This window comes from Monodelphis domestica, chromosome 5, assembly GCF_027887165.1.
Source record: "Monodelphis domestica isolate mMonDom1 chromosome 5, mMonDom1.pri, whole genome shotgun sequence".
NCBI classification, from domain to species: domain Eukaryota; kingdom Metazoa; phylum Chordata; class Mammalia; order Didelphimorphia; family Didelphidae; genus Monodelphis; species Monodelphis domestica.
The window spans coordinates 307011085-307037155 of record NC_077231.1 but is presented as its reverse complement, the minus strand read 5'-3'; the positions used below and the strand labels follow the sequence as shown (position 1 = coordinate 307037155).

The window sequence follows — 26071 nt, the reverse complement described above, 5'->3', positions numbered from 1 at the left end:
TCACACAAGAGTCTGAAACGAGTCCCGGAAGAGCAAAAGGATTTGCCTAAAATTGCCCTGCCAGGGTATGGGCCAGACCTAGCATCTCAGGTTTAGGGGGAGCCTCTGCCTTCAGCAGTGGGTCTTCATGGTGGCACTCCCAGCCCCTCCAGAGATGTGCAGCCACAGCAGAGGCAAGTCCAGAAATGGGCAGAGAAAGGGCAGCAGAAGGAGCCCTTCTTATCCTGCTTGGATTTGGAGCCAAAAGATGGAGGTCCAAAGCCTGGCTCAGACCCTTCCTAGCTGGGTGGTCTTGGGGAAATTCCTTCACGTCTCCGAGCCTTGCCTATCTCCTCTGTAAAATGAGAGTACAGCCAGCTAGCTGACCCCTCTTTTGAGCACCCGTTTTCTTGCTCCTTTGATCAACGAATCCTGAAGCTCTGGGCTGCTAGGTAGAAATGTGTCATGGAGGAGGAGAGGGGGGAGACGTCAGATCCCCTCCTCGCCCTCCCCCTTCAGAGATCAGCCTGGAGAGCGGGGGAGCTGGTGGCCGCCCGCCTGAGGGCAGGGCACCTGTGGGCAGGCTTCCAGCCCCTGCTTCCCTCGTCCACACCCCCCTGGCGGTCGCACCTTGACGTTTTGTCACATCTCCTCCCTTTTCTTCCCTTTCAAGCCCTTGCTTGACATTCCTTGTCTAACATGATTTCACTTATATAAAAGTGTTGGGGGAGGGGTGCGCTGTGGGAAGGCAGAGTCTGACAAAGTAGCCCGGGGGGTTGGGGGGGGGCGGAAGGGGAGTGCGTTTTGGAGGCAGAGAACCTGCATTGGAAGCCCAGCCCTGCTATTTTCTACCCCTTCGACTCCGGCAGAGGTCCTCTGCCAATGGTCCTTAGTTTCCCCTTTTGTAAAACGAAGGGTGTTGTGTCGGGCGGCTTCTAAAAGTCCTTCCAGCTCTGTTGCTATGATCCTGAGATCTTCCGGCTGGTACCGGTGCCCTGTGCGTCATTCGGTGCCCTCGGACTGCCCTGGTCCCCTGCGGGCTGTGTGCCAAATTCTTTCCCACCCCGCACCCACAGGGCGCCTTCTGGAGGCAGGGCCCAGGGAGCATCCTTTGCTCGGAGGCTAGAGAAGTGGTGAGAGGCTGTGAGAAATCACTCTGGGCCACGCCTGGGAGCTCGTCCTGCCATCTGGAAGGCGGGGAGCTTAGAGGCGGACTGTCCGGGGTCCTGACCGTCGGGGGAAAGCCCGGGGGACGCCGCCAGCAGCAAAAGTGGTGCGGAAGCTGTTCCCCTTTCCGCAGGCTCCCGCCCCCGCCCCCGTGTCCCCCCACCTCCCGGAGCTCCTTTCCCACGCTGCTCGGCTCGCCTCCGCCGCCTGCTCTCAGCGCCCAGGCCACGGGCTGACAGATCGGATCAGCTCCGGCCTCCGCTTCGCTCCCTTTCTCTATCTCCGGGGCAGGTAAGGGGAGGACCGAAAGCCCTTGGGGGGAGGAGGGGAGGACGGGGAGCGCGCCGGAGAGCCTCGGGAGTTGGGCCCGGGGGCGCTAACTGCTCATGTGAAAAGTAGATGGAATGGTCCGGGACTCCTAAGGATTCCGCGGGGCGAGACGAGCCGAGGGCAGAGCGGAACCCCGGGGGGGAAGTTGGGAGGGAAAGAATGAATGGCAGAAGTCTCCAAAGTCCCCATCGGTGTAGTGCTGCGGGGAGCAGGGAGGACTGGAGCCCGGGGACTCGGGGCGCCAAAATAACAACAACAACAACAATAATAATTTAAAAATTCTCGGATCCGGCGTCTCTCGCTGGGAGGAGCTGGCTGAGACCTTCTTAGCCTGCCATGAAGCGTCCCAAGAGATGCTGGCCAGCACGGCTTCCGGAGCCTCTCAGAACTGGGGAGCCGGAGAGCACGGAGGCGAAAGGCTGCTCAGCTGCGCTCCCTGCCCGGGGAGACGCTTGCCTCCCAGCCCGGGCGCGGGGCGCTGGAACCTTGCATTGGAAAGGCTCCCACCCTTGCCTCGCTCGGTTTTAGAAGGCTCTTGGAGCCCCGGGCACAGGGGCAGCTTGGAAGGGGCCTTAGAGATCCTCGGGGGCTGCTGAGCTTCACCGCCTCTAAGGTGCCTCTAGCTCAGAATCGTGGGGATTTGTGGGGGATGTTCCAGAATGAAAGTTTCAGCCAGAGCTGTGCGTTATCAGGGCCACCCTTCCTCCTGCCTCAGTTCTACAAAAGGCAAAGCATCACCTATAAAGCCTTTAGAAAGTGTTTTAACGTTCCCAAACTGCTTTGTAAATGCTATCCCATCTTATCCTCCCAACAACCCTGTGAGGTGTGGATTATTGTCCCCATTTTACTGATGAGGACACTGAATCAGAGTTTAAGTGACTTACCTTGCCGTCAGGAGAGCTAATAAGTGAGCAGGATTTGAACTCAGTCCTGACCCAGGTTCAGGTGCCACCTAGCTCCCATGACTCCCTAAATGTCAATTTTTTTAATTTTTAAAAAGTATGAATGTCTAGGGGCAGCTTGGTGGCTCATGGCTAGAGAGCCAGATGTAGAAATGGGAGGTTCGGGGTTCAAATCTGATCTCAGACTCTTCCCAGCTGTGTGACCCTGGGTAAGTCACTTAATCCCCATTGCCTAACCCTTACTGCTCTCCTGCCTAGAAACCAATACACAGTATTGATTCTAGGATGGAAGGTAAGGGTTAAAAAAAAAAGAAAGACTAAATTAATCTACTGTGTCATAGACACTGAAAACAAAAACAAAATGCTCAAATTCTTGCTCCTGGGTAGCTTATAGCCTAATGGCTGAGCATTTGACAGGGTACAAACCCTGAATAAATGAGTTGAATTCCCCACTGAATATTCTCCATGTTATAGTCTATTTATTGAAGTAGAGTTGCTTGAGGGGCAGAAGTTTAAGTGACTTTCTCATGGTCACCCATCTAATAAGCATCATTTGAACTCAGATTTTCCTGAGTTTTAAATCTTTAAATTTAAGTTATTTTTAAATTTACATTTAAAGTCCCTTGATTTATTGACCTATCCATCTATTTCTTTAAGGAATTTAGACAAAGTATTCATCTACATAAGGGATGTGAAAGCTGCAGGAAGCGATCTCTTCCAAGTCATTTTGAACCCTCCTACCTGGTTTAAGTTGTTCACTTATCAGGCATTTTCAGTGGGCTCTGACTCTTGGCAACCCTATTTGGGGTTTTCTTGGCAAAGATCCTGGATCGGTTGGCTATTTCCTTTTGGCTCACTTGACAGAGGAGGAAACTGAGGCAAAAACGCACAGTGACCTGCCCATGGTCATCCAGCTGGTGTCTGAGGCCAGCTTTGACTTCTGACCCAGCACTCTCCATTGCACCACCTCGCATGAAAAACGGTGGCCCATGAATGAGACTCAGAAGGGCTGCACCCCAACGTGTGCTCCTTGGGTGACTCTAGGCAAGCCCACTAGGTCAGTTTCTTGTGCAAAATCATAATTTTTAATGTTTTATCATATTTTTAAATAAGAGTCTTGGACCTGATGCTCTCCAAGGACTCTTCAAACTCCGAAACACTGAGATTCTTGGCTTATTTCACCTGGTCCGAATCCCTCCAGTCACCACCATGACCATTAGCTTTGATTGGAGGCAGGAAGAGGGCAGGTCCAGCGTGTGTTTTCTGGCTTTCACTCAGCTGAGGTCTATGGAAATAAAGATTGTCTTGACATGGTTTTCTCTCCCTTACAGTTAAAAAAAGGAAGATGTTTACTGTTCTTTCCCGCCAGCCCTGCGACCAACCAGGTGAGTATCTGGGAGGGAGAAGAGATGGCTTTGAACCTTCGGGGAATGGATGGCAGCTTGAATCATAGCCTGGTCTTAACCTTTTTTGTGTCACAAATCCCTTTGACAGCCAATGGAGGCCTTCTCAGAATCTTATTTTTATTTATTTTTTTAAACCCTCACCTTTCATCTTAGAATCAAAACTGGGTATTGATTCCAAGGCAGAAGAGTGGTAAAGCTAGGCAATGGGGGTCAAGTGACTTACCCAGGGTCACACAGCTAGGGACAGAATCTTTTCTTTAAATAAGAGAAGGAAATGCTAAATTTCAGAGACAGGTTAGTGAAAATCATGGTCCCTGTGACTCTCAATGGACCCCAGAACAAGTTAACCAATAAACCGGGGACTTGGAAGAAATATTGTGGCATATCAGAGAGAGTTCAGGACTCAGCATCAGGAAGACTTGGCTTGGAATCCAACTTCCTAGCAATTAAAAGCTGTGTGACCCTGGGCAAGACCCTTGACCTTTCTGGTTTTGCTTGATGCTCAGTTTCTCTTTCAGTAAAATGGGTCTAACTCGCCCAGTAGTTTTTACCTGATTTTGTTGTTATGAGCATTCTAGGATTGCAGATTGAAAAGGGAAAGGGTTCTTAGAGATCATCTTGCCCAATGATCCTCTCATTATCATATGAGACCCCACTGGGGTCCAAACCCAGGTCTAAAAGCTCCAAATACACCCCTCTTCCCACTACGCTGAGACCTCAGGATCTAGACTTGAATGAGATAATGTTTGGAAAGTGCTTTGCAAACCTGAAATCATGAATGTCAGCTATTATCAGTCATAAAAGGGGCCCAATAGAACATAGTCCTCAGGGTTGTTGGGAGGCTCAAATAAGATCATTGCATACATCCAGGTCTGTGAGGGACTTTACACATTTTCAAGCATTTAATAAAGCCCAGTTTTTCTTAGTAAGTTATCTGCATAATTCATGTGAAATAAATGTACACCCACCTCCTTCCCAGGAGACACTCATCCAGAGGTGCCAACCTGAGCACAATTAGAACCTTTGCCCAGCATTGCTAGGCAGCTTTTTTTGTTTTACAGTTGCCGCCCCAGTATCATGGAACTCCCAAACTGTGCCACAGCCAGGTATGAAGTGTGTCATTTAAATATTTAGCCAAGCTTCCCCCCCCCCATTATCTGCATAACCTGTAAGGCATCTCCCACAGTGATGTATTTTGGTGACATTTTCTGACCCAAAGCAGAAGAAAAATGCCTCTTCCTGCTGTGAAAACTGCTGCAAAAGGGGCATTTTGACAGGAAAGTCGCACAGAAATAGCTTGAGCGTTGGGAAGGGTCCTAGTGGCCATCCAGCCCAATCCTCGCACATATAAGACTCCCTGCCTACAATGTACCTGACAAGTGGTTTTGTTTGAGAACCTGCAAGGTAGCCTGTTTCACTTCTGGATAACAATGAAGGTTAGGAAGCCTTTTCTGACATCTGGCCCAAACCTGCCTCTCTTCAACTTCCTCCCATTGTTCCAAATTCTTCCCACTAGGACTAAGCAAAACAAGTCCAATCCTTCTTCCAAAGGACAATCCTTCAAATGCTTGAACATGACTATCCTGTCTCCCCTGAATCTCTTCTAGGCTAACCCCCCCCCTGTTCCTTCAACCCATCACCTGTACAGCTAACTCTCTTCTCCAGGTCCTCCAGGCAAGTCCGCTGGCAAAATCAGGGCTCTGGAGGTTAATAGGACCAGAGATTTAGAACTGGAAGTTACTTTAGAGGACATTGAGTTCATCCTCCTCATTATACACATAAGTAAACTAAGGCCCAGAGAGTGAGTTGCCCAAAGACCTGGAATTTGAACCCAGGTCCTCTGACTCCAAAACCAGAATTTATTCTACTCTGCTAGGCTAGCCCCTTCCACATTAGAAGCCCCTCATAAACAGATGTTCTCTGGGGTGGCTTTTCTTTGGTCGTGGCTTCTTTGACTTAGGAAATATTTTTTCTTCTGGTAAATGAGTCTTCCCAATTTGGAAGGATTTAGAGGACAGGATGCTCCCAGGCTTTTTTATACCTTTGCCTGAGCTGTTTTCAGTGATTCTAAAAGACACTTGGAAATTAAAATAGGGCAGCGTCTCTTGAATTAATTAGCTTGAATTAAGAAGCTGTGTGAATTGTATGAACTCACAGGTACATGGGAATGCGGGCATCCAAGAGGGAACAAAGTGTCTCAGAGAGAACCCTGGCTTGAGTGTCAGAGGACTTGGTTCTGCCACTTACTGTGAGACCTTGGACAAGTCATCTAACATTTTTTATAGGTAAAATGAGGGGATTGTGAGAGAGCAGGGATTCTTCAATTTATGTGTGTGTGTGTGTGATGGAATCCCCTGGAAGTCTGGTGAAGCCTATGACCCCTTTCAGAAGGATGTTTTTAAGTGAACAAAATAAAATATCCAGGACTGCAAAGGAAGTAAACGACATGGAACTAATTATCAGAATAATTTTTTAAAGTTCATCTGCCTCAGTTTTAAACCTCTGCAATAGAGGATCTCTGGGCTTCCTTCTGGTTCTTCATATTTTGATCCTGTGGAATTGGTACATTTTTAACCCAAATTGACTCGTTCCATCCATGCCCCAAGAAGTCAGAGCCCAGGGAAGCTATTGTTTCACTTCTGAAGTCAGTCCGCCATCTTGGCTCCCTGGCAAACAGCTAAAGAGTGCCCTCTTTTATTTATTAGAACTTGGGGCAAGTTAATCAAAGGGTTCCACTCTGCAAACACTGCACTCTGGTCCCCATTAGGAATGGCCCAACTTCAGGTTTCATCAACTCTGGCTTGAAGAGGAAATGTAGAGCGTAGAGGCTGAGCAGCCACAGATACAGGAGTTGGTGTTGGCATCAAGCCCAGTGCCTTGTGCCAAGTAGAAGGTTGGGGGACGTCTGTTCGATGAACCACTGGGTGTGGAGAGGTGGGGATGGGGTAGGTGGACGAATGGCTGATGTAACATGGCCCTAGAGAAGGGATTTATGAATGACCAACTGGATGTTCATCTCGGCCACCAAAGGCTTTCTATCTCTTTTTTGATAGATTATAGTTTTCAAGGAAGGTAGTATGCCCGGTGACACATGAAAGACAATCAACTCCAAAGGATCTGGGCTCAAATACCAACTCTGCCTTTCATTGTGTGACCTTGGTCCAGTCATCTAACCTCCTGGGGCTCCATTTCCTCATCTTCCAAAGAAGAAAGTTGGACTAGATGGCCTCTAAGGTTCCATCCTTGTCTAAGACTATGATCAAATGAAGAAAAGCTTCCTCCAACCTCACCACCAGAACAGATGATCCATTCTGGCGTATTGTTTGCCTTCATCTTTTGCTGCTCTTCTTTTTCCTGACTTTCTCTGTAAAGGGGATGAATGGCATTTGTATGAAGTCACAGGAGGCAAAGGAAAGTTCCATCGTTGCTCGGGGAGATAGAACCGATGATGCTATGCCTGGATAATGGGCATTACTTTTCTGCTGGCATTTCGATGATGTTATTCTTATTCATTTCATCCATCTAGAGCTTCAAGGCACCTTAGAGGTCACCTTGTCCAACCCTTTGACATTACAGAGAAAAAACTGAGGCCAGAGAGGGAAATGATTTGCTCAAGGTCACTGACTTGAGGTCAATCGATCCACGAGCGTCTATTAAACATCTACTCTGTGCCAAGCATTGTTGAGGATACTCACCACTCTCCCACACCCCAGGGCCACACTGGGCAAAGCCTCCTGACTCCTTTACAGGGAAAGTCAGGAAAAACAAGGGCTATGGAAGAGGAGGTCAAGGCAAGAAGCCATCATGGATAACCTGTGTCGGGACTGAGAGGATGGACCAAGCTCTCTTTGCCTTGTTAGAAGGCCAACGATGACAGCTCCTTTTCCCTGTTCTCTTTCCCCCACATAGACCCAGTGACCTCCATCTTTATCTCAAAGGCTGACCAATAAGTGCTGAGAAGGTGAAACTGAGAAGGGCTGATTGGATGATGTTTCCCTGAATCGAAGGTCTTCATAAAGCTCTTATTTAATTCCTCTTTGGCAACCTCATTTCTGACACTATCAAGCTACAATTCTTCACTTCAATCAGTAGCTTCATTGATAGCCATTAGGTGCCTAGCCCGGAGCTTTATACCTTAGGGCATTCAGATGAAATGGAACATGTGCTTTGCCTATATGACTCTGGGCAAGAAACTTCTCCTCTTCTGGGCCTCAGTTTCCTCATCTGTAAAAACACAGGATCATGGGGGCAGCTAGAGGGCTCAGTGGATAGAGAACCAGGTCTAGAGAGTAGGGGTCCTGGGTTCAAATCTGGTCTCAGACACTTCCTAGCTGGGTGACCCTGGGCAAGTCACTTAACCCCCACTGCCTAGCCTTTACAGCTCTTTTGCCTTGGAACCAATACACAGCTTTGATTCCAAGATGGAAGGTGAGGGTTAAACACACACACACACACACACACACACACACACACACACACACACAGCTCTGAGGTTAATTCATGCCCCAGATGGACCCCAGAAGAGCCCATTCCTCTGAGATAGTGTCCTGACTTTCTGCTGTGTGTGACAGCTTCATGGAACGACACCATCTGCATTGGAGCTGCCCTTCCAGTTTGCAGCATGTTTTATGAGCATCTCCTCTGGGACTCACAACAATAATAACCCTATAAAGTTGCTGCTCCCAGGATTACCGTCATCTCAGGAGAATGGAAACTCTTTGAGGGGAGGCTATTGTTTTTGTTTGGGGTCTTTATATCGCCAGCACCTAGTATAGTACCTGGCACACGGGCAGTGCCCAATGGGTGATGGTTGAGTCCTGTACTTTACAGAGAAGGAAACTGAGGCTCCAACAGCAAGCCTGTGGTCACAATAGAGCTAAGGAAGGTCAGATATGGTATTTTAACCCAGTTCCCTCCTGTCCCCAGTCACCATCGCAGCACCCTGAAATTAACTCTCCCAGCCTGTTTCCTTTGAGATCCCTGGGGGAGACTGCAGAGGCAGCATGCTAGGAGTTAGGAAAACCTCTGTTCAAATCTTGCTGCAGACACTCAGACTAACTGTGTGACCTTAGGTAAGTCACTTACTTGGCCTTCGTTTCTCATCTATAAAATGAGGGGGTTGGACTCGATTGCATCTCTTACTGGTCCAGCTCTAAATCTGTGCTCCCAGGAGACCCCGTGCCTCCTCAGTCCCCCCACCCCCCAGGATTTCAGTCTCCCTCTGTCCTTGCCTCCTTGCTCCTAGGAACCATTTCCCAAACTTTTCGTCATCTCTGGTCCTTCTCGTCCTGGACACATTCGTAGCCATTGCAATGGAACAGCAGCCTGACTAATCCTGAGCAGAAATGAGCGGCTCTCCCATCATTCAAGCTTACCAAGTCTCCAGGGGCCAGGGTGCCCCTTGAGCAGGGCAGGAGACAACTTGCCCTTCTCTTCCATGAAGTCACCACCTGGGAAAATTCTTCTGGAGTGAATTTTGCTTCTTGCTTCCTGCTCTGCTCACATCGCACTGGGAAAGAGCACCTCGTGGCTCTGAGGCTGAAGCCCACCCCACGGTGCCTGGGAGTTCAGTAAAGCCAGGCTTCCCGGCAAGCTCATCGGGGCATCCGAGGGATAGAACAGGAAAGAAGCTTAGACAACATCTTGTCCAAACCCCATCTTTCCAGAGGGGGAAACTGAGGCAGAAAGAGATGTGATGACTTGTCCAAGCTCACAAGGATGATCCCAGTAGAATTCCAATTTGCATCCAGGTCTCTTGGGGCCAAATCTGGGGCTCTTTCCTCCAAGATTTTCTGACTGTGCCTCTTCCAAGCTCTGATGGTGCTTGAGGGATAAACAGCAACGACAGTAACTTGCCTTACTGAAGCGGGTCTGGTGTGACTGTGGTGCTTCGTCTGCATCTGTTGTTACCCGGCAACGTAGAAGAGCCGGCCGGCATCCTGACCCTTCCATCCGAGGACGTTAGGCAAGACCTCTCGCCTGGCCTCTGCCCCCCGTTTCCAGGCCACATCAGATCTAAAATGAGAGGGGGCAGGAGGCCGTTGTCCTTCCTTGCATCCTAGCGCTTAGCTCAGCTCCTGGCCTCGAGTAGGCACCGGAAAGGGGGGCTCTTCTTATTGCCTCTCCTTCCTTCCCAGCTCTCTTTCTGGGATCTAGAAATAGCCTCAGAGCCTCGTGACAACCCTCTGAGATAGGGACTGCAGTCATTGTTATCCCTGCCTGACAGAGGAGGAAACTGAGGCACACAGTGTTTAAGTGATGTGCCCAAGGTCACAGCCAGTAAGTGTCAGAGATGGCCTTAGACTCGGCCCTATACTTTGAGATTTTGGAATCGATGATTAATGACCATTAAGGAATGAAGGCCAAAGGAAGGAAGAAATCAAGGAAAGGAAGGAAAATGGGGATAATCCCAAACAGATGTGCTCAGGGGAAGAGGTGCTAGAGAGACCCTCTGCCATTGGGAGAAAGAGATCCTGCTATAAAAATCCTCCCAGCCCACAAGGGGCTCTACCAGTGGAAAGAGTGCTGGACCCGGGTTCAAACCCAGCCTGAGACCCTTATCAGCTACAAGGCCTTTGGCACAACACCTATCTGCCTCAGTTTCCCCAACTAGAAAATGGAGATAATAAAGCTCTCCCTTTGAAGGCAGCTGTGAGAATCAGATGAGAAAATGTTTGTAAAGCACGTCACCAGCCTTAAAGGGCTCAAGAAATGTCACGTGTTATTATTTTATTATTATTATGTATATATTATATAGTATATATGAGAGAAAAGGGGCAATCTGGAGGGCTCGGGGCTGTGGTGCTGCCTCCCAGCCACCAGGTCACTGAGAAGTGACTGCTCCTAAGGACAGCACATCCTTCGTGGGGGCACGATTCCATCCCCTAGAATAGCATGTGCCCTTCAGTGGAGGAGAGTGGGAGGAGATACAAATAGGCTACATTTTTAGAGCACTTGATACTCTTTGAAATAGCTTTGCTCATGTATTAATTCTCTTCTGTGATTCTGAGGTCAGATTTGATTTTGCAATCCCCGAAGGACTGTCATTTTATTGCCATTCTACAGATGAGAACATTGAGACCTGGGGAAGTGAGTGATCTGTACTGGTTAGAGACTTGGGGATTTAGGACGCCAGGACACCTGCCTCCATCCCTGCTGGGTTACTGTGGGATCAAGACTCCCTGCCTCCCTCCCAAGAGCAAAGCAGGCAGAGCCTCGAAAGCCATGCTTCTTAAGTTTTTTTAGCTCTTAGATCCCTTTGGCAGTCTGGGGAGGACCAAAGACCTCTTCTCAGTCACAGGATTATAAAGGAAAGCAGATGCCTCTGACAGCTTTCAAATATTGAAACCCAAATGAAGAGCCCCTGATCCAGAGCGTTGGCATTTTCCTCAAAACTGCACAGTCCACGTCACTCACAGTACTTGCACAAGGGCTTTTCCTCCTACTATTCCTCTGTCTTCAGCTCTCTTCAGCTCCTCGTTGGTCCAAGCACTTCATGGCTCAAGCTCCAGTCTCTGCATGGCCCTTTCCTCTCTCTGTCTCTCTACCTATTTGCTTCTCTCCTCTTCCAGTAAAAAAACCACATAGTCTAGCTGCATGCATAAACCAGCGATGAATGATGAACCATCCTTAATATGGAGCTAAAGATTCAAAGGAAGTTCCCAGGACCAGGGGAAGTCATGCCTTAGCCAAGACCTAAGCTTGCCAGGGTGATTCGCCCCCTTAGCAGGCTCCTCCTGGGGAGATGCCTTTCTACCACGGACCTTTCCACCAGACGGACACCCTGTGGCCCTCTTCCTCTCACCACACTGTCCTTAAAAAGGGGATCCTCTTGCCAAGCCCCATCCTGCCTCCTTTGAAGCTGTCAGACTCAATAAAGCTGGAGGGGCATTGCCTACTGGCCACAGGAGCAGCAAAGTCCTGTAGTGAGAGACTGCAGAAAAGGGGAGAGATTCAAATCAGAAGAGTTGGATTCAGATCTGTTCTTTATTACCTGTTTGTCCCTTCCCCATTCTAGGGCTGTTTTCTCCTTTGCAAAATAAAAAAAATCAATTAAGTGGTCTCTAAATTTCCTTTTAGTTCTTAATTTAAAAAAAAAAAGTAAACCCTCACCTTCTGTCTTAAAATTGATACAGCGATTGGTGCCAAGGCAGAGGAGTGCTAAGGGCTAGGCAACGGGGGTTAAGTGACTTGTCCAGGGTCACACAGCTAGTTCTACCTTGTTGCCCTTATAGCTCTTAATCTTGAGGTCAATTTTCCAGAGACACTCAGCTCAAAAATGAATGATGAGGGGCAGCTGGGTAGCTCAGTGAATGGAGAGCCAGGCCTAGAGATGGGAGGTCCTAGATTCAAATGTGGCCTCAGACACTTCCCAGCTGTGTGACCCTGGGTAAGTCACTTGACCCCCATTGCCTAGCCCTTACCACTCTTCTGCCTTGGAGCCAATGCACAGTATTGATTCCAAGATGGAAGGTAAGGGTTTAAAAAAAAATGGATGATGACCATGTCCTACCTACTCCTTATATGTATTTGGGGTCTTTCCATTTTAGGCTTTAAGGCTCTCTCCCGGACTCCTGCCGTGGTTGCCTTGGTGGTTTTCCTTGTAAGCGTGGCTGTGTTGATGGCCATAACACTCATTCAGATCAACCAGAAAGAAGTGCTGGCCCCAGGCTTGAAGGTAAGAGGATCCCTGGTGGAGGGGATGCAGAAGAGATCTTCGGGGATGCTGTAAAGTTCTGGGGTTAAAGGAAGAGAAAATCTCCCCTCCGTTTAGGGAGGGCAAAGGGAGCTGGCCAAAGGGGAGGGAGAAAGGGACCATTTCAGGGTCTGAGGTGGCTGGACGAGCCCCTTCCGGGCCCCAGATTGTGGCACCGCCTTCAGGGCTGGGAGCACAAAGCAAGCCCAATATGGTCCCTCTTCTCCAGGAGTTTACAGTCCAATGTGGGACTATCGTGGTCTCTATCCAGCCCTCTATTGAACATAGCAGAATCATTTGGCCCTGAATTCCCCAGAGAGCTCGTGGACCTCAGTTAGAGCTCATGGGCTCAGGCCCTCTGCTATTTGTGGTCTCCTGAGCCTGTGGTTAGGCTGGACGTAGCTGCAAAGTCCACACCCTCGCCTTGATCAAGCCTTTTTTTACATCGGACTTCTGGGGGCGCCGAAAACAGCTGCTGGCGAAAGGCCACTTTGGATGGACTCCAAGCCTGGACAGGAGGAGACAACCCCCTCTCCTTTGAGGAGTGTTTGGGGTGGAATCTGAATCTTGGATTATGAGCCAGTTAGGATCTTCAAGGTCATCCAGGCTAAATCCTTCATTTTATCGATGAGGAAACTGAGTCCTGGAGAGGGAAAAAACTTGTCCAAGACTAGGGTTCAAACCCCAAACTCTAATTCTACCATTCTAGTTTCCAGGGTCTACAGAGCCCATCTAGACCTTCTGTATAAAGTTAAGGATGAGGACCAAAGTCAGAACCCAAATGATTGTCTTGCTTTCTTTTGAGGGGTGTGACGGGTGGGACTGACCTTTGAAATTGATAGCTGAGCAGGGAAGGGGTCACACCTAGGAGCTGTGACTGGTGTTTAGGAATAGAATGGGCATCCCTTACTTCATGAGAGTGGTATGATGGGAAAACCCCAGAATGGAGGTGAGAGTCCCAGATTCTAGTCCTGGTTTTCTCACCAACTTTCTTTGTGACCCTAGGAAAGTCACTTACCCTTTCTAGATCGGTTCCCTCCACTCTAAGGTAAAGGGATTGGTCTAGATTATTCCCAAGGTTCCTTCCAGCTCTATAAAGAAAAAAGTTCCGTGAACAAGTCCCTGCTTAGACAATCATAGTATAGCACCTGTACCTACATGCACACCACACCTCTTTTACTGTTGTCTTTTGGATTTCTGTGTAGGATGTTGGCTTTCTTTCCCATGACTGGAGAGACAAAAGCTGGGTATCTCCTCCAGACAATGTTGATGCTAGAATTCAAGGAAACTAAAGGACCTGCTTTATAAAACAGGAAACCACTACAAAGAGATAAGATCAGGTTATAGCTGGAGCTGGAGGGGATCCATAATGCCCTCTCCTTGGGGCTGTGCTTCTGAAGTCCCTCATTCCTTTATAAGGCAGGATAGACTAGCCCAACGGAGAATAGAATGCAATTCTTCAGAAAGCCTCATTACCAAATACTTTTCCACATTTTGGCAGGACTCCTCTTTGAATCCCTTTGTTTTGTCATCTGGCTTTTATGTGCTTGGGAGGGTGGATGTTTTTGTTTTTTAATAACAAGACTTCCAGGGTGCCTCTGCACTCTGTAGATTAAACTGCTTTCGGGTGATGCTCAGGACAGAGTGCCAGGGGCCCAATTGTTTACAAGGATGTCTTTTGGAGAGTGTCCCAGACTGGGATCTCAGCATCAATTCCTGAAAGAGCCTATAGTGTCTCTCAGAGTCTCAAGGTCATAAAATTAGGGATCTGAGTCATCTAGTCCAACATGTACACAAATAAGAATGTCCCCTACAATATATCCAAATAGTTTTTCAGTCTTTGCTTGAAGATCTTCAGCAAAGAAGCATACCAAATGTCAGAGCTGCTCATTACACTTTTGGTTACCTCTAATTATTCAGGACTTTTCTCCATACATCAAACTTAGATCTGCCTTCATTTAGAGTTGTATCTTTTACCCAAGTTCCTTAATTGATTATAGTTGTTATTGTACTATGATTTATAAAGGATTTGTCTAATATAGCTCCCTTTCTGCATTTATTTATGAGTTCTTTGTGGCATAACATATGGATCAGTTTTTGGAAAGGTACTATAGGAAGCTGAAAAATAAATGTATTCTTTAAAATTTCCATTCGATAACCACTACTGCTCTAGCAAATCTAGTTTTTCCAATATTCTGTTTAGATTTATATTTTACTTTTTGAAATTTCTGTTAGGTTTAACCATTTCTAAAATAGGACATCTTAAGTCTCATAGTTAGGGCTTAACTAAGTCTTCTGGCATTTCATAGCCATAAAATCCTAGAGATAAAAAGAAAGCACTGGGGACTTCTTCAGCTAGTGATGTAAACCAACATTGGCTTCTCCAGGATTAACATGGCCAAGATGATGCTAAAAAAAATCAGAAAGCACATCTAATGAAAAACAGGAATGAGGTTTCACTCTAACTCTCATCTCTATCCTCCTTTTTATTTGTTTGTTTGTTTTGATTAGCAAGTTATTTTTATAAGAGAAATTTGAGTTCACAGTTGATGTGACTGTTTTGTGAAACATTGGTTAGAAGTTGTCACTGTCCTTAAACTTTTAGCTCAAAAGTTAATACTGTGATTGTTTTTCCTCAGTTATCGGATTGGTATGTTCTCATAATCAAACCTAAGAATGTTCTTAATTAATTAAAATTAGTTGTTTTAATTAAATTTTTATTATTAAATTAATTAAAATTTAACTAATAGAATCCTAGAAAAAGGATCATAGATTAACAAATTGAAGAGAACTTGGAGGTCATTAAATGTCTCATTTTATAGAGGAGGAAATTCTGTCCAGTGACTTTTCCAAGGTCATTCAATGAGTAAGGGTCTAAGGTGGGATTTGATCCCAGATTTTCCTGACTCTAAGTCCAATGATCTATCCACTCTTCTGTGCTTCCTTTGAACAGTGTCTGACATCTATATAGTTCTCTCCTTCCTTTGAGCCACCCACCCAAAAGAGTAATACCTCAGGCATTATTATCTTAATTTTGCCCCTGAAGAAACTAAAGTTCAATCAACAAATCAAAAACATTTATTCAACACCTACTATGTGCCAGGCGCTGTGCTAAGCACTCTCTTCAGAGGGGTGAAGTAACCCACTCATGGTCACAGACTTAGAGCAGAAAAGAGACTTTGGAGATTTTCTCAGTTTGAGATGAAGGCCAGAAATGTAGGCGACATACCTCAGGTTACACAGCTTGCAAGCAGGAGCAGGATTAAAACTCAGAGGAAGAATTACAAAGCAAACTAGTGGGAGTGAAGACCAGCAAAAGCATCCTCTAGGAGGTGGCATTGGAGCTGATCCTTGAAAAGATCCACGGATTCTAGAATCACCAAAGTTGAGAATTGGAAGCTAGATGGCACAGTGTATAGACAGCTAGGTCTGCAGGCAGGAAGAGCCAAGTTCAAATCCAGCCACAGACACATATTGGCTGTGTGGCTCTAGGGAAGTCATCTGCTCGTTTCCTCATCTGTAAATCAAGATAATAATAGCATCTCCCTCCCAGGGATCCTGGAAGATCCTGGAACCTAGAAGCCACCTACTAGATGCTTATTCCTCTCCCTTTCCCTTCTCCTCTTCCCGTTCAGCTCAAGTCATACATGAAAGAAATCTGCGCTCTAGCATGGATGGTTGTTGTCCTTCAGAGTCGAGGAAGTTTAGGCTGGCGTCTCTATGTACACTTTACCCACACAATGCCCAACAAGCAGCCATCCAGCCTGGGCTTCAGAGCCTCCACGGAAGGGCTCATTCTGTTTGGGGACAATTTTAATTGTTGTATCTCTGAAAGAGAGCCGGGGCAACCCGTGTGAAGAGTGAGCAGAAATGTCAGGAGGGACAACCTTGGGGAAAAAATGTCTCTGTGTGTGGAGGGGGGAAACAGCTCAGCAGGAAGAGCCCATTGTTAAATTTTCAGTGGGAGTATGTACAGCTCAGAAATCAGCAAAATGCAACACATCAGCGCCTGATTTATTGCTTTCTTCACTGTTTAGAGAGCGGCATCCAACTGAAATGGAAACAGGGCCACTACGCAGTGCCTAAGGATCTCTGCCCTGCCTATTGACTTAGAGAACCTCAAATTAAAGTCATCTGTTAACTACATCCCAATTATAGTCTTAAAAACTCCTACCTTTTAATTTTGAATGAATACTCTCTATTGCTTCCAGAATAGAAGAGTAGCAAGGGCTAAGCGATGAGGGATAAGGGACTTGCCCAGGGTCACACAGCTATGAAGTGTCTGAGGCCAAATTTGAACCCAGGACCCCCCATCTCCGGGTCTGGCTTTCTCTGTGCCCTGAGCCCCCTTGGTCCTCTCGTCTGGTTCAGCTCCACTGCAGACGTGACTTGTGGGTGGCATCTCTGGTCTAGACTTGAGTGATCGAGAAGAAGAGAATAGTGTGGATTGAGCCTTATAATGTGCCTTTCTTAATGATTTTGAGGGAAGGTTGATAAACATGGAAGGCTGAGGGCAGGAGATTCCTCTCTCCCTGGGGAGCTCCCTTCTTCTTCTTTTTTCTTCTTAGCGCAGACTTCTCCAGAGACAGCAAGAAGCCATTTGCCTCAGCCAATAACTACGGGTCTCCAGTGTCAAGCACGGGAAGCCATCGGGTTGGGGTCCCAATGCAGTGCTCGTTGCCTCTGGCACAAAATTAATTCGTTATATATTGCTCTTAGTGCCCCTCTTTGCTCCCTAATGGACGTGATTGTGTCAGCATCGACTAAAAGGGCCCTTCTGAGCTGGGGAAGGACCACCAAGCAAGCTGTAGGACTAATTGAATCCATGTGGGAAGGTGGGGAGAGGATGGGGGTCCCAGGGGAGCCTTGGGCTCCTTACGATTTAAGGGAACAGAATGGGATCAGGTGTAGAAGAAGGGCTGCTACTGCTCGCTTCTCATTTTAACTAAGTAGTCTTACTAGCTGGGTTCTAGCATCAGTTGTTTCTACCCACGAAAACTGTGTAAGTGTTGAATTTTTAATTTTCCTTCCATTTCTAAATTCTGGGCTTCAGTTCCTCATCTGTAAAATGGGTTAATGAGACTTGTGCCTCCCAATAGGACTGTTGTGAGGTTTAAATGAGAAACTATGTGTTAAACTTGGCAGTTAGGTGGTGCTGTAGTGCATAGACTGCCAGACTTGGAGCCAGGAAGACTCATCTTCCTGAGTTCAAATCCAGCCTCAGATACTTACTAGCTGTGGTCCCTGGGTGAGTCACTTTACTTTGTTTGCCTCAGTTTTCTCATCTGTCAAATGAGCCGGAGAAGAAAATTACAATCTAGCCATGTGACCCTGGGCAAGTCGTTTCCCCCATTGGCTTCCGTTTGTTCCTCTGTCAAATGAGCCAGAGAAGGAAATGGCAATCTAGCCATGTGATCCTGGGCAAGTCAGTTCTCCTGTTGGCTTCTGTTTGTTCCTCTGTCAAATGAGCCAGAGAAGGAAAAGGCCAACCACTCTTTGCCAAGGAAACACCAAATGGAGTCATGAAGAGTTGGACAGACTAAGCACATAGGTACTGGTTAAACCAAACTGAGTGATGGAACTGAGAAGCCGTGGGGCGGCGGAGTCTCTCTGGGGCCCAAGCAGTCCTGATCTTCCTTGTCGTGCCTTTGTTTAGTATGGGATAGTGCTGGACGCTGGCTCCTCGAGGACCACCGTCTATGTGTACCAGTGGCCAGCGGAGAAAGAGAACAACACGGGAGTCGTCAACCAGACCTACAGGTGCAGCGTGAAAGGTAAGACCCTTCTCCAGCCCCGGGAGGCCGCAATAGGAAGGTGGAGGGAGGGAAGAGGCTTGGGTCTGTCCCCCGACACCCATCCTGGAAGGACAGGTGAGAGGCCAGGCGGTGGTCCAGGGAGGGCCGAGATCTGGTGTTAGGAGACTCGGTGAGCATCCTTGAGCCAATCACGTTACCCCTGTCTGTAATGAAGGGCTGGACCCAGAGAGGTGAAGTTGTTGGCCCAGGGTCACACAGCCAGTGAATGCCTGAAGTGGGATCTGAGCCCAGCCCTCCCTGACTCCAAGTGGGGCACCGAATCCCTTCCAGCTCTGGGAGTCCGCAGGCGCCCCGATCCTGACGCTCTGGAGGGTCTGTACCCGGCGTCTGCCTCAGGGTAAGGCGCTTGGCTGGTCCCCTCCTTTCTTGGGCTTCCCTCAGTGAGAGTAAGTGGCTCTCTGAGGCTGCCAATGGGTGAAGCAAAAGCTCTTTGAACTTCTTGGGGCCGGCTGTCGGAGGCTCTCCCTCTGGGCTCTGCAGTGAGACGGGAGCTTTTTGCGTGGGAACATTCTACATGCGTGGGCACATGTGGCAAAGCAGAGCTCCAAAGGAGGGCGCCTGTGGGAGGAAGACCTGGATTCCCTCCTCGCTGGCTTCCCTTTGGTTGCCAGAAGTGAGTCCAAGGCAATGAGAAGGTTCAGGGAGCTTCTGTGAACGTGGGGCAGACAGGCACCCATCTGCACCATCGAGCCTCGTAGATAGGTACTAATAGTAAAGGTGGACCTTCTTAACATATGTTATGCCGTTGGATCCGCACGATAATCCTGTTGGATAAATGCTGCAACCAGCAGCTGGTGGATTGGGAGCTAGGCTTGCAGGTTGGAGGTCCTAGGTTCAAATCTGGGTTCAAATCTTGCCCAGGGACTTGTAGAGTAGAAGTTCTGAGGCTATGTGGGAGTTTCGACGTATGACATTCCATAAACAATGAGAATGGAAAAGGTGGACTCAAACCCCCATTGTCTAGCTCTTCGTGCTCATCTGACTCAGCAAATACACAGTATTGATTCTAAGTGTAAAAATTAAAATTAATGTGTAATAAAATAATGTATTTTAAGATATTTATTAATGATAATTAGAAATCAAGGCATAAAGAAGATACAAAATAAAGACCACGTGCCCATGGCTGATCAGCCAGTTCAAACACCTTACCACCACCAAGCTCAGGACAGGAAGTAAAGAGTCAGGACCCTCTATGTCCCTGCCTAAGATCCCCTGTCTACAGGAAGTACATAATGACAGGAAGGTGGTGAGCTCCAGGGAAATGTAGTTCTTTTTTAGGGTAAAGATTTTCAATTATACATAAGCCAGAAAGTTAGAGTTTTTTTTTTTTAAAGAATTATGTACCTATTTCAGAGTTGAGGGAGCTGAAGCTGAGATAATTTAAATGATTTCCCCAGATTCGTGGAGAGAGCAGCTAAGATAGCATTTGAATTCAAATACTTTCTTCAGCTAAAAAAATAAAAATCTATTGGTAGGAACAAAGAGGTCTAAAATCCTCAAGAAATAATGAGAGGAACTACATAAGGAAAAGTTTTTTGTTTTTTTTTTAATACAATTGAACTCAATAACCTAGTATCCAGGAAACCTCAGGACATAAAGGACTTGAGGGGAGACTCCCCTACTTGACAAGAACTGCTGGGAAGACTGAAAAAATAATTTGACGGAAATGTGGTTTTAGACCAGTACCTTATACCATATCCAAACTCAAGTCCTTGTCATTCCAAGTGCAGTGCTCTACACTATACACTGTGGTACCTCTACTCTTTAGTGAATCTTGGGGTCTTATTTGTTTTGGTTCTGGAGCAATAGCAGCGGTATTCCAACACTGATTTCATCCTTGTTCCTAGTTGATTTGGTCAAAGCAAGAACATAATAGTTTTCTCAAAAAGAGAAGGAAGTGAAAAGTACTATATCTCAAGAATACTGTTTGGCCAGTTTCCCTCTACCAACACGCACTGGGGACATTCTCAACCAATGACAGTTCCTGGAGAAGAATTGTGGAGAATGAGGAGGACAGAATTCAGCCTCCTTTGGGTGGGTGTCTATGCTTTGAGGCGGGGAAAGCGATGCCACCCAACAGCACTTTCTATAAATGGATTGTTCTTCTTTAATCTGGGCAGCCCCATGTCTCCAAGCAGATACCAGTTGACCAGAAGCCCTAACATTACTGTAAGATGAGACTTAAATAGCTAAGTGTCACATCTGAAGTACCTCCTTGGAGGCACAACCTCAGAAACCAAGATTTCTTAGCTTCTTGCGGGGTGTAAAGTCAACACCCCCCTTCACATAAGTGGCAGGTTCAGAACAAGGAAGCATTGGGCATCAGGTCCAGGCTAGGCAGTCCATCCACTGGCTTGGGCTCTCTGTGATAGCTGGGGTTTGTCTGATAGCCTCCCTGTGCCCAGGAAGCTAGAAGAGAAAAGATCAGAGCACACAGTGACAAATAAAGGAAGGCGAGTCCTGCTCAGGAGAAAATGCTAGACTGGAAAGGGATCCAGCTGGCTCATTCTTTTCTCGACTTCAACACACAGCATGGGCAACTAGCCTTGAACAAAAGGGAAGCTGGAGAGGCAGGAGTGATGAAAAGAAGTCATTTCTCTACTAAAGAAATGAATCCAAAATCGCTTGTTAAGAGTCTATGGTGCTGAGACCAAAATTAAACAATCTCTGCCTTCAGGGAGCTTACATTTTATTGGGAATACAATATATCTAAGGTAGGACATACAGCTGCAAATCTTCAGGGTAATCCTGCCATGCTGCTGAGATGTCTTTGGAAAGAAACTTCCGCCTGGGTCTTTTATTGAGCCCCTCAGGCCAGAACTCCTCAGGTAGTGGGGCATACCTGAGACTGATGGGTGGAATCCAAGTACCTGCCATCCTTGGCCCCTGCAGAGCAGTTAACTTGAGATCCAGAGAGGTCCAAGAGAAGAAGAAAGGCAGTGGGGACTCTTTCCTTGGCTGGGAAGTCATGCAAACCCATAATTGCTTCTCCCAAGCAGGGTGAGGGTGTTGCATGTCTGAGCATCACAATGGGCACACCTAGGTGAAGTGGGTAATTATGGGCATGGAAGTCTTCAGAAGAAAGTGGCTGAGGGAGGAGTACGAGAGTGGAGGGGGTGGTAAATGGTGCCAACTGTTGCTTCTATCCTCAAGAGGCAGAGAGAGTGCCAAGTGGTGGCTTTTCCATGTGTTACCCCTCAGTCCTGATTCCCCCAAGTAGTCCAATATCTTCCTAGAAATTAGGTCTACAACTTCCATGCAAAGTGACCTCTAGGGGATCAGTGGATAGAGAGCCAGCCCTGGAGAAGGGAGGTCCTGGGTTCAAATTCAGCCTTAGACACTTCCTAGGTATGTGTCCCAGGGCTCTTCTACCTTGGAATCAATACTCAGTATCAATTCTAAGACAGAAGGTAAGGGCTTATTAAATAAGTAAAGAAATATAAAAAATGAGACCATCTATTGTCGCTCCGTGATAAAGCTAAGAGGAGATGAATGAATGAAGAGCATTTATTAACCACTTACTAGGTGCTAAGCACTGTGCTATGCTTGTCTTTCTTTCTTTCTAGGTTCTGGCATCTCCAGCTATGGTGATAACCCCCAAGCCGTTCCCAGAGCTTTTGAGGACTGCATGCAGAGAGTTAAGGAGAAGATTCCAGCCGACCTCCACAAAAGCACTCCTGCTCATCTGGGAGCCACAGCAGGCATGCGGCTGCTCAGGTGAGGTCTTGGAAATATGAGTGCCAAGTCAGATTGACAGAAATACTCGAGCGCTTGACTAGAGACCAGTCAGAAAAAGGCAGGCCATCATCCAAAAGAAAACTGGATTTTATAGAATTGAGACTTTGGGTGTCTTTTTGTTTAGCCTACATGGGAGAGGGAGGACCAGTGAGTGAGTGGCAGTTATGAGGGGGCATGGGACGAAGCGTGTTGTGACCGTGAGTACCACCCCAAGGTAGGCTGCTCCCCTCAAGAGGCAGCCACTTCTCCTCCTCACCAGAGGCTGGATGACCTCTTCTCAGTGATAGCAGAGAAGGAAATCTATTCAGAGTGAGCTCTTCCAACGGCGACTCTGTGAACCCAAGATCCCCAAAGGACTGCCTTTCTTTGATGGTTTCATGGCAAGAGAATTGCTGTTGCACTGAAGAAAATAAAAAAGACAACAAGGATGACTCCTGCTTACGGCAGCTCCCTGTGGTTCCAGAGAAAAATGTAGGTTTGAGAGGACAGTCTTCAATTTTGCTTTCTCTGTAATTAGTTGCTCCTCGTCCAATAAGGCCTCACTCATTTCAATTACATGTTTCTAGAACTACTTCTCACCTAGCAAGAGTAATGAAAGTACAGGATTTATTTCCAGGCGAACTTTTTTATGGCCTGCCATTTTCTCAAGAAAGTAAACCGAGTCTCAAACTGACCTGGAAGTCATGCCATGAAATTTTTTGGTTTAAACCATATTCCATCCAAATCAGTCTATAGAGGGACCAACGTGTTGGAGTGGGTAGAGATATTGTCTCAGAGTGAGGAAGATATGGGATTAAGTCATAGGCAAATAGATTGAGAGCTGGAGAGGACCCAAGAGACCATCCAGCGCAATCACTCTGCCCCAGACTGGCTGTGTGGCCTTGGTCAAGTCACCTCATTCCTAAGTGAAGTATTATCTCAAGTGCTTGGCACATAGTAGCTACTATTTAACTGTTGGCTATTATCATTGTTGTTGTTGTTGTTGTTGTTGTTGTTTGGGGTTCTGGGCAACTCTAAGACTCTCAACCCCAAAGCTGGTGTTGGTCTGGCTTCCTCTTTGGTAGTTCTGAGCTGAATGAAATCATAGGTCCAATCCAAAGCAAACAAAAAACCAAACAAACCCACCAAGTCCATTGGAGGTTATCATGGACCAGATGGACAGATTGAAAATTCCAAGTGGTTGAATTCAAACAGAGGCCTCATTTCTTCTGGGTCAGCTATATTTGGACGCATGACTCCTGGCCAAATCCCACTGTCTTTGAACGCCCCTTGCAGTATTTCTCTACTGTATAATTCCTTGAAATTTAAGGTTGGCTGGGGAACACCATTTAATGCCCTACAAAGCCAAGTTGCCCCTCGGTTTTAGGAACAGGAGCTGCTCCTGCCTTCCGTGGCATGGGAAGGTGGGAAGAACCTAGAACCTAGAATCTCGTGACCTTGGTTCATATCCAAACTCTGTCATGAGGCTCTGTCCCTTGGACAAATCATGAACCTGTCTGGGCCAAAGATTTCCCACCTGCAAAATGGGGGAATTGGACTGGATGGCCCCCGAAGTCTCTTCTCACTCCAAGTCTATGCATTTATAAACCTCTCAGCTCTCTCCCATGGGCCCGTGACCTTATCATAAAGAAGGGCGTTTTCTGATGTCCTTTTGTGTTCTAGACTTCCCTGAAAACTTGGGCTCTCCAGCGAGAGAGTCACTCACCCAGCTACGTCAGGCACCTCTTCCTCTAGTTCTCCTGCCTTTGATTCTCTGTGGGTGCCTCCAGGAAGCAACTTGAGGAAGAGGAACATCTAAAGATTCAGTTCCTTCTCTGAGGAACCCAAGACATGGTTCCATGTCAGATTAGATTTGTCTGTAACACAAATGAGGTGGAAATCTTTTCCCCCCATGATTCCTTCCAGGATGATGGCTCCAAAGAGACTATGTAGTATTGTGAATACAGAACTGACCTTAGAGCGAAGAAGACCCAATGGGTTCTTGTCCCACCTCTGACACACACTGGATGTATGACCCTAGGCCAGTCATTTATTCTATCTCTGCTCTGCTCAGAGGCCAAACTCAAGGACCAAACCAATTGAAAATTTTTATAAAAAACAAAATAAGTGAAAATACAGCATGACTTAGATAATGTTTGTTTGTGGTTTTCTAAGTCAATATAAGGCCCAAGTTTCTACTGGACTTTGATGCCAATGGACTAAGCCTAAGAGTTACCAACTTGCCCAGGACATAAAAAGTTTCCCCATCGCAGAACTCAGTGTATGAATGAAGTCACCGACCCACCCCTTAGCCTGGTCCTCTGACTGCTTCCAAGATATCCTTTTGACTTTTCCCCTTCCTCCTTCAGAGAGAAACATGAACGTTAGTCCTAACCACGTAGGAGGGCTTCCTAGTCAGAGAGAAAAAGACAAGAGAATCGCTTGAGAAAATGAGATAGAAAGGATTTCATAATGAGTGCTTTTCCTTCGGGGCTTCAGAATTTTCTTCATTTCTAAGAGGAAGAGGGATGACTAAAAACTCTTTAATGAAGGGGCCTGGCAAAATGAAGGGCTGAGAAGATGTTTGATGAGGATGGGCACTGGGAAGGCAGCGAATTGGGGTGTTTTTAAAATTGGTGCTAGCAGGTCATTCTCAATGGAGAGTCAAGGATGGGCCCTTCCTCCTCCTCCTCCTCCTCCTCCTCCTCCTCCTCCTCCTCCTCCTCCTCCTCCTTTTCTTCCTCCTCACTCAGTCACTCAACTACCCAGAGTAAGAAACAAGATCTAAGCAAGGTCTACCTACCTTCCCAAGTAAGTCTGATCCTGTGGAGGGCTCCAGGCCTTGTTTCTGTCCAAATGGACCAATTGATCACTCATTTAGCCTTTCTGAAGTGCCTACTGTGTGCTAGACCCTGAGGATGCAGAGGAAGCCCAGAACAGCCCCTGCCCGGGAAGAGCTCCCAGGCGAATGGGAGAGATGGCAGTTAACAGGGATGGACAAACGAGATACAGACAGCATGAACCAGGGATGGCCTCAGAGGGAGAGCTAAGAGTGAGGGTGCCTGGGAAAGGGATCTTGCAGAAGATTCTGGCTGGTTCTTAAAGGAAGGCAAGGAGGTCAGCTTGGAGCAGAGGAGGGACAGTGTTCCTGGCTTGGGGACAGCCAGAGATGGAGGGTCTCTTTCATGTAACGGCCAGGAGGCCGGTGTCCCTGGATTCAGGAGTATGTGTGCGAGGGACAAGCATCAGGAGCCTAGAAAGGGAGGAGGAGGAGGAGGAGGAGTTATGAAGGCCTTGGAGGAGCGTTTCTGATCCTGGAGGCAATAGGGAGCTGCTGGAATAACGGGAGGAGAAGCATGACCACAAATGTGCCTTAGGAAAACCATTGGAGCAGCTGAGTAGAAGATGACCCCCGGCAGCTAGTGCAAGAGTCCAGGCAAGAGCTGAGGAGGACCTACACCAGAGAAGAGAAAGGGCCACATTAGAGGTAGAAACAATAGGATTTAACCAGGTCCATCCCCTGGCACAGCTTCAGAGAGAGTGGCCTCACGGAAAGAGGAATGAGTGCCTTTGAATCAGAGGATCTGGGGTCAAGTCCTGGTGGGTCACTTTAACTCTATGGGCCTCAGTTTCCTCATCTGTAAAATGAACAGGTGGGACTAGAGCACCTCTAAGATCCCTCCCTAGATACAGGCTTCTAAAACCCCTATGGACACCCCTCTCTGGGCCTCTGTAAAGGTAGGGGCTTGGACAAGGTCCCTCCTTGTTCTGTTGGAGACCCGGATGCTCAAAGAACTTCCTTGTCAACAGAGAGGACCTGCTCCACCCTAGAGAACAGCGGAGAAAAGAGTCCCTCTGACTTTTATCCATGAATGGAATGGCTTTGAGGTTGTGGCGGTGCCTTGGAGGCCCTCTCTCCCTAGTTCTTTTACAGGCTGCAAGGCTACCTGGTGGAGAGTCCTGGGGGGACTGGAAAACCCAAGTTCAAATGTTGCTTCAGACTCTTAGCTATTACTTACCTCAGAGGGTTGTTGTGAGAATCAAATGAGATTACAGATA

General features: G+C 47.3%; 1 protein-coding gene across 1 annotated transcript in view; it reads left to right on the top strand.

The window, feature by feature from the left end:
- Positions 1 to 749: 749 nt before the first annotated feature.
- ENTPD3 (ectonucleoside triphosphate diphosphohydrolase 3) overlaps positions 750 to 26071 on the top strand; it is a 40297-nt gene continuing 14975 nt past the window's right edge. Inside the window, exons 1-5 of the mRNA XM_001370163.4 lie at positions 750 to 1437; positions 3710 to 3763; positions 12334 to 12461; positions 18136 to 18253; positions 21862 to 22012. Of these exons, the coding sequence (XP_001370200.2) occupies positions 3724 to 3763; positions 12334 to 12461; positions 18136 to 18253; positions 21862 to 22012 (437 nt within the window). The 5' untranslated portion in view covers positions 750 to 1437; positions 3710 to 3723. The remainder of the gene's footprint in view (positions 1438 to 3709; positions 3764 to 12333; positions 12462 to 18135; positions 18254 to 21861; positions 22013 to 26071) is intronic.